The sequence below is a fragment of the Eumetopias jubatus genome, unplaced genomic scaffold (assembly GCF_037043125.1).
Source record: "Eumetopias jubatus isolate StellerSeaLion01/CBP00866 unplaced genomic scaffold, mEumJub1_p1.0 scaffold_4, whole genome shotgun sequence".
Classification (NCBI taxonomy): Eukaryota; Metazoa; Chordata; class Mammalia; order Carnivora; family Otariidae; genus Eumetopias; species Eumetopias jubatus.
This window is the reverse complement of record NW_028274810.1, coordinates 31,836,467-31,844,419: the sequence shown is the minus strand read 5'-3', so window position 1 is coordinate 31,844,419 and position 7,953 is coordinate 31,836,467. Positions and strand designations below refer to the sequence as shown.

The 7,953-nt window shown below is 38.9% G+C and overlaps 1 protein-coding gene across 3 annotated transcripts in view; it reads left to right on the top strand.

Moving 5' to 3' along the window:
• The window catches only part of ZNF326 (zinc finger protein 326), a 35,054-nt gene that overhangs the window by 226 nt on the left and 26,875 nt on the right, over window positions 1-7,953 (top strand). For 2 of the 3 annotated variants that reach the window (XM_028087671.1, XM_028087670.1), the window contains exon 2: window positions 2,287-2,331. In XM_028087671.1, coding sequence (XP_027943472.1) covers window positions 2,287-2,331 — 45 coding nt within the window. Of the gene's footprint in view, window positions 1-2,286; window positions 2,332-6,787; window positions 6,799-7,953 lie in introns of those variants that run through there. The other variant, XM_088022362.1, reaches the window with a different exon arrangement.

Below are 7,953 nucleotides of genomic sequence, written 5' to 3'. Positions count from 1 at the left end.
GTGTGGGCTTTGTTCTGCGGGCCCGGAGGCCGCCCGCCCGCCGCGGGCCCAGTGCCCGGAATCGGCCTGTGTGGGGACCCGCGGCGCCCTGTCGCGCCCGCCCGGCGCCGGGTGCCGCCGGGGACCTGGGAGTTCCGTACCGGCCTCGGTGCGGGGAAGGGCGCGCCCAGAGCACCACGGCCTCCGGACTCGGGCCCCGGACTCGCGCTCCGGACTCGCCCCGGCCGCCGTGCGTGGAAATTGCCCCGACGCCTCCAGCTCCCCGGGGTCGGACAGAGGGGTGAGTGGGGCCTCCCCCGCCTCGTCTCGCGTTCGCCCCACAGGGCGGCGACCCCGCTCGTCCGTTTAGTAAATCCTCTACCAGGTTGCTTCTTACCAGACCAATTTTCAGAGGCTCGTTCACAGTGGATGTCTCTTGTCTTAGTTTAAGCTGAGTTTAAAGGGCGTCTGTAAGTGACAAGCATAGGTAGGTGTAGATATCTGTACAGAATGGAAACTAAGATATTACCGGCTAGCAAACTAGGATGTTTATCCGCCAAAGTGACCTGGTCGTTAATCCCTAATTTGAAATACTTCTGTGAACCAAAGCATTTTTCGTCTGGATTGTGTATGGATGGGACTTAAGTTAGAATTCTGGCACAGCATCACATGCCCTTCAAATTCAGGTCTGTGCACAGCCGCTTGGGTTGGACTTATCGTTTAAATAAACTGTATTTCAGCAATACCTTTCAGTTGTCTCTAACACTAGTTCTTTAAACCATTTTCACGGGCTCACAAAGTAAAATTAATTTCGTCTTCACCTTGTCTTCAAATCTTGCCTAACTTTTATAGGAATTGGTGTCAAGATAAAATGCGTCGGTAATGACAGCATTAGGGAGAGGTGAAGAAGGGTTTGAATGATTAAACTGGACTTAATCCTGAGTAGCCAGACGTTTCTAATAAAACAGATTCACTAACTAGTTGTAAGTCCGAAACCCAACCAAAACCTGGTTTTCTTTAACATTGTATGTAGTGTGAGGTTAGCATGTGAGTCTGACTAGATGATCTTTTGATCTTTGATTTGATCTCATGCCACAAAGAATTAAAGCTCCCAGATCTAAGTATGTGAAAGGGTACTAGAATAACCCTTTTGTGGATCCTTTTAAATTACTTTGAAATAGGAAGTTCAGCTCTTAAGACTAGCACACTGGTGTTTTTGTTTGTTTTGGTTGGACTTTGACTCATTTTGGCATAGATACCTTTAAACTATGAATATTTGAAGTGCCAAAGCTAGGAATGAAACTTAAAAAAAAATACATTATCGTATTTTCATGCCAAAGTTTGATGACAGTATCAACACCCAAGGTACAGCGGGAGCTCCCTAGGTGGGGGGAGGGAACAATGGGAGTGGTGTCTCTGCCCCCGCCCCTCGCCCCCGCAGGAGAATCCATTTTCTGTAGAGAATTGAAAAACAATAATAAAACTTGGTATGTTTGCTTTTATTGTCACCATGTGCCTACAATTCCAAACAGTGTCAGTAATAAAATTATAAACAGTTGTCAGTGAGAAAATACTCCCCCTCTCTCTTGCTTCCTCTTAGCCTATACTGCTGTATTTGGGAGTGGAATTTGACTAACAATATGTCTGAATCTAATCCTATGTAGTGTAGCTGGACTCTTTGTATCCGAGTGATCACTATATTAACTTCCTTTCTTTTAGTATTTATTAGTAAAATTAATTAAATGATTTAACGATTGCCAAGTCAGTTTTGACTTGGAAATTGCCAATATGGTTTTTGGTGATGCCATATCCTGGGTAGATACAGCACAGGCATACACATACATATGTGCATATGCATTCTCCAATAAAATCTTGAAAACCTTAGAGAGCAAATAGGTAAAAGAACTATATTAACCTTGAAAAAATTACATGTTACATAGAATCAATTCTCAGATGGCCCTTTTTGCAATATTTGATACATAATTTAATCTATCTGCTTTCCCTTTGTTACCCTGTATAAATCAGTACTGGATTCCTCTTTTGGCAATTATATATCAGGTGTTATAAGCTAATTTTTACATTATCATAATTTGGATGATAAACCTGCCTCTTGGGGAGATAGTGAAGAAGAGGAAGAGATCTGTGTTTTCCCATATGAAATATTTGTAATTATTTATACCCCAATTTTGCAGATAAGTGAGTTAATGGTATTTTTAAAAATTGTGTTTCATTTGAATAGATGAGTATGTAATTTCAGATTTTCGCTAATGTTGTACTAATTTCTTTCTGTTAAATGTGTCTTCATAGATTACACACACTCTGCTTGCAGAAATACTTATCAGGGCTTTAATGGTGAGTATCCTCTTTCATTTGTTCTTAAATGTGTTAAGGGAATGCATTTCAATTTTTCTCCACATGCACATAAAGTAACAATGTAAAAAGCCAGTTCTACCTTGTTTCAGTCATTGTGTTGTCTCTTGATGTATCACTGCTCCGTGTTAATGTTGTCATACTGTGTATAGTATTTGAATTAGGGAATTTGGGATCAGAAAAAGTTAGGGCTATTCAGATTAGTTTGACTCTTTGTTTTATTTGAATTATGATCCCTTTAATTTATTCCAAAAGGCCTTGACTACATTCTGAGTGATGAGTTACGAGAAACTAGCTGAGTTATTTTTGCTGAATGAGAAGCTTTGGTATTGAATAATGTAGATTAAGTGGCTTATTGGCTTGGTTTTATATTCCTTCTAATGTAATGCATTTTGACTTTGTTTCTGAGGTCATTTGCTTTAATGTGTCGAAAGGTGTTAGTATATAAAGAGCTGTCTAGAGGAGCACATGAAGAAGCCTGATTATTTACTGACTTAAGTGTGACGTTAGAGTTGTGACTACAGAGCTAGATAAAATCATAGGAGGTATGCGGAATACAATTGGATGTTATTTTATTAAAGTTAAGATTCTGCCAGGCAGGATGATAACATAAAAAAGAATGTGGAACAATTCAATGAGGTTAAAAAAAGGACCCCATAGTGGAAGTAAATATCCTGATTGCCCGAGAAATGGAACAGAATATAATATATTCGTAAAATAAAACTGAAGCAAATGTACTACTAAGTAAAGCTGTGCCATTTTATGAGAATAATTACTATCTAGTTAATTTCTTTGTATCATCTCTAAGAGTTTAGAGAAATTTTGTACTTGATATGGGCTAAAAAGGCTCAAGATATAGGAAGTGGTCAGTATATATTGAATGCTGAAGAATATAGTTGTTTTTTTGTTTTTTTTCTTTTAAGCTTTTATTTTTAAGTAATCTCTACACCCAGCCTGGGGCTGGAACCTGCAACCCTGAGATCAAGGAGTTGCACGCTCTACCAACTGAGCTGGCCAGGCCCCCCTGAAGAATGCAGTTTTTTTTTTAAAGAATTTATTCATTTGAGAGAAAGAGAGCACAAGATGAGGGGGAGAGGTAAAAGGAGAGGGAGAAGCACACTGCACGCCGAGCTGGGAACCCAGTGGATGCGGGGCTCCATCCCAGGACCTGGGGATCAGGACCCAAGTCGAAGGCAGGTGCTTAACCCACTGAGCCACCCAGGTGCCAAGAATACCGTTTTGAACAGGAGAGTGACATAATAAAATTAGCAAAGGAAGTTTGATTTGTATCCACACAGGTAGATTGAAAACTGGAAAGTTAGGAGTGCCTGGCTGGCTCAGTCGGTAGAGCATGCAACTCTTGCTCTTGGGGTTGTAGGTTCAAGCCCCACATTTGGTGTAGAGATTACTTAAAAATAAAATCTTAAAGAAAAAAAAAAGAAAACTGGAAAATTAGCTAAAAAACCATTTCATAAATTTAGGTGTTAGGACTTAAAGACCCTGAACTTGGGAGATGACAAAATTAATTTTTTTTTTAAAGATTTTATTCATTTACTTGAGAGAGAGAGCAAGAGAGAGACCACAAGTGGGGGAGAGGGGCAGAGGAGAGGGAGGAGCAGATTCCCTGCTGAGCAGGGAGCCCACGTGGGACTCGATCCCAGGACCCCAGGACAGTGACCTGAGCCAAAGGCAGATGCTTAACCGACTGAGCCACCCAGGCACCTGACAATAATAATTTTTAAAATATTAAGAAGTTTCTAGAGAAAATTAGCAGAACTTGCAAGCTAACTAGTATTGAGTAGAAAATTGAGAAGGATGAATAAAAATGGGTCCAAGATTTTAAACTGGAATGAGTAGGACTAAAACTTTCACCAAAGAGATTTGGAATGATGGAAGGCTTCAGTTTCTAGTAGTGTTTAACAGAGAGTTGGACTTAATGTCTAAATGTAGGACCTCGAAATGCAGAATCATACCAGTCCAGAAGTTTGTCTTAATGTACGGTCATCATGCTATACATTATATCCCCATGACTTATTTTTTTATAACTGAATATTTGTACTTCTTGATTCCTTTTGCCCACCTCTACCCTCTCCTCTAGTAACCACCAATCTGTTCTCTGTATCAATAAGCTTGGTTTTTGTTTTTGTTTTTTGGTTTGTTTAGATTCCATATACATGTGAAATCATACAGTATTTGTTTTTCTTTGTAACTTATTTCACTTAGCATAATGCCTTCAGGGTCCATCAGTGTTGCAAATGGTAAGATTCGATTCCTTTTTATGGCTGAGTCCTATTCCATTGTATATCTATACCCCATCTTCTTTATTCGTTCTTCAGTGGGCACTTAGGTTGTTTCCATAACTTAATTATTGTAAATAAAGCTGTAATGAACATGGGGATGTATATATTTTTTTGGATTAATGTTTTACTAATGTTATGACTTTCATTTTTTTCTCTTAATGTAAGTTTCAACATTGTGATTGTTAAATTCCCCTGGAGAGCTTTTTCAAAGTGTATCTGTTCAGGTCATACTCTAGTCCTCTTGAATCTTAATTTTAGACAAGTGGTCCCTAGTTGTGCATGTTATGAAAAAGTACTCTGAATGATTTTGGAATGTGCTGCTGGTTAAAGATCATTATTTGACATTATTTTGAGGTGTAGATTATCTACATTTTGTAAATGAGGAGCTTAATTTCAGAGATATAATTTGACTTCATTTAACAAATATTTCTTGAGTGAATGCTGTATATCAGATACTATTCTAGGAGCTGGCAGTATAGCAGCCCATATTCTTGCCCTTGGGGGGAGCATACAATCTAGTGGGATGAAATGGAAAGTAAACAAGATAAAGAAGTAATATATATTGTATGTTAGATGGTAATAATTGCTTAGGAGAAAAACGACAGAGGGAAGGGGTGGTGGTGCTAGTAGTGGTGATGTTGGTAGTATGTGTGTGTTTGTTGGGGAAGGACTTATTAAGGAGGTGACATTTGAGCACAGATTGGACTAGGTGAAGATGCAAGCTATGGGGCTATCTAGAGGAAGAATGCTGTAGGCTTTAGAATATAAAAGATGTGTAGTTACCAAATGAAGCCATCAATACAATTCATTGTTAGCGTTGTATTTTTCAGTGACTGAGATGAAGTAAAAGATACTGGAAAACCTGTCAAGTTCCAAATTCCCTTCATACCATTTCTTGGAAGGAAGTTGTATTTCCAGTGTTTCCATGTTTCCTTCCTGCTTCATAATAACTTCTTATATAAATAGCAGACAAAAGTGGGAGAGCATTCCAGATAGAGGGAAAGCAGGAATAAAGATAGGGTTGAGTGCATTGTGGTTCAGAGACTCATGAAGAATGGTTTTTTGTTTTTTGGGGTTTTTTTTTTTTCTTTGTAAATAGGCTCCATGCCCAGCATGGAGCCCAACACGGGGCTTGAACTCATGATCCTGAGATCAAGACCTGGACGCTTAACTAAATGAGCCACTCAGGTTCTCCTAGACTTAAGAAGAATGTTTTGACTAGAGCAGATGATTTTTGCTAAACAGACTTTTTTTTTTCTTTTTAAATATTTTATTTACTTACTTGACTGAGAGAGATAGCAAGAGCAGGAGCACAAGCAGGGGGAGTGGGAGAGGGAGAAGCAGATCCCCTGCCGAGCAGGGAGCCTGATGCAGGGCTCCATCCCAGGACCCCGGGGATCATGACCTGAGCCGAAGGCAGACACCCAACGACTGAACCACCCAGGCGCCCCTGAACAGTCTTAAGACAAGGTTAGAGTGGTAAGAGTTGTAGCCAGAGGCACTGAAAATCAAAGATACTTTGTTTATATCTAAGAGAGAGAATAGGAAATAAAGACCTGAAAGAGTGGAGGGACTGAGGTACAGATACAGAAGAAGAGCATTCCAGGCAGAGGCAGCAGCAGATGCCAAAATGGGTGTATACTTATTGTATTCTAGGGACAGCAAGGGGCCTGGTGTACCTGGAGTGATAAGGGGGAATAGTAGATGATGAAGTTAAGAAGTGATGGGGTGAATTATGTAGGGCAGGATTTCTCAAATTCAGCAGTATTGACATTTTAGACTAGATAATTCTCTGTTGTGGGGGATGTTTTGTGCATTTTAGACTGGTTATCTGCATCCTTTGCTTTTGCACTAGATGTGAGCAGCACCTGCCCTTCGGTTTTGACAACCGAAAGTGCTTTCAGACATTGTCAAATGTCCCCTGGAAGGCAAAATTGTCGTTGGTTCAGAGCCACTGTATAGGGCCTTACAAATTATTTAAGGCTTTGGCTTTTACTTTCAGTAAGATGGGAAGCCATTGGAAGTTACTAAGCATTGAATGTGATTTAAACTTAAACTTTAACAGAATTATTTTGGCTATTTTCTTCAGAATAAACAAAGGGAGCAAAAGTGGAAGCAGGAAAACCAGTTAGGAGGCTGTTGAAGTAACGTAAGTGAGAGATGCTGGTGGCCTGTAGCAGGATGCTGGGAGTGTGGATATGGTGAAAAGTGGTCCCATTCAAGACTTAGTGTCACACAACTCATTAATTATTTTGATCCTAAGTCAGTTGTTTTTTCCTGTTATACTCCTCAGCTCCTTCCTTGTGATTTAATTGTAACAAAGTTTTAATATTTGTTGAGCTTATTTGTATGATAGAGTGATCAAAACAATAGATTTGATTTAAAACATTAGGTCAGTTTTATTTTTGAGTGAATTAGTTTCATTTAATATTAATAGTAAAGGTATAATGTTATATTCTTACAGTTTTATTTTTAAAGTGATTTTTAAGTTCATTTGGTAACCTGGAAGAATATTGTTTATATATAAGCAGTCATCTTATAGACTCTATATCCCTTTAATCACACTGATTACATATAGTATAAAGACTGTTCCTTCTTTCCTTTTTAATTAACTGAATAATAGCAGTACTATGAACAATAAGCCAAAATCATTGCCATGTAAAGGTTGTTCTCTTAATTTTTGTGTATTCCACAATGCCTGGCAAAAGGTGGGTGTTCAAGAAATATTAGTAATTTATGACTCCGTAGTGAAATAAAAACACACAGAATAAAAAACAAAGGATTTAGTGTCCAAATACAGCCTCTGTGAGCTCAAAATTGGAATTGGCAGAAATAACAAAATGCAAGACTTTTTACTTTGTGTACCTAACTGAACCTAACTCTTAAGATTATTATTTATATTTTAAAAAGATTTTATTTATTTATTTGTTTAGAGAGAGAGCACGCGAACAATGGGAGGGGCAAGGGGTAGAGAGAGAGAATCCCAAGCAGACTGTGCTGAGTGCAGAGCCCAAGGTGGGGCTCAGTCTCATGATCTTGAGATCATGACTGGTGGTGAAACCAAGAGTTGGATGCTTAACCTACTGGGCCACCTGAGCTGCCCCTTAAGATTATTTTTAATATGAGGCTTAGAAGAAGGCTTTTAATTTTGAAATTTTTATTTTAATTTCAAAATTGCCCTCTATCTGTGATAGTATGAGCATAAGTTACCAACTTTAAAGACAAATAATTGACTATTCTATTAGTCTAGAACTGTGTTGTCTAATATGGTCCATTATCTGCATCGAGCACTTACAATGTGGAC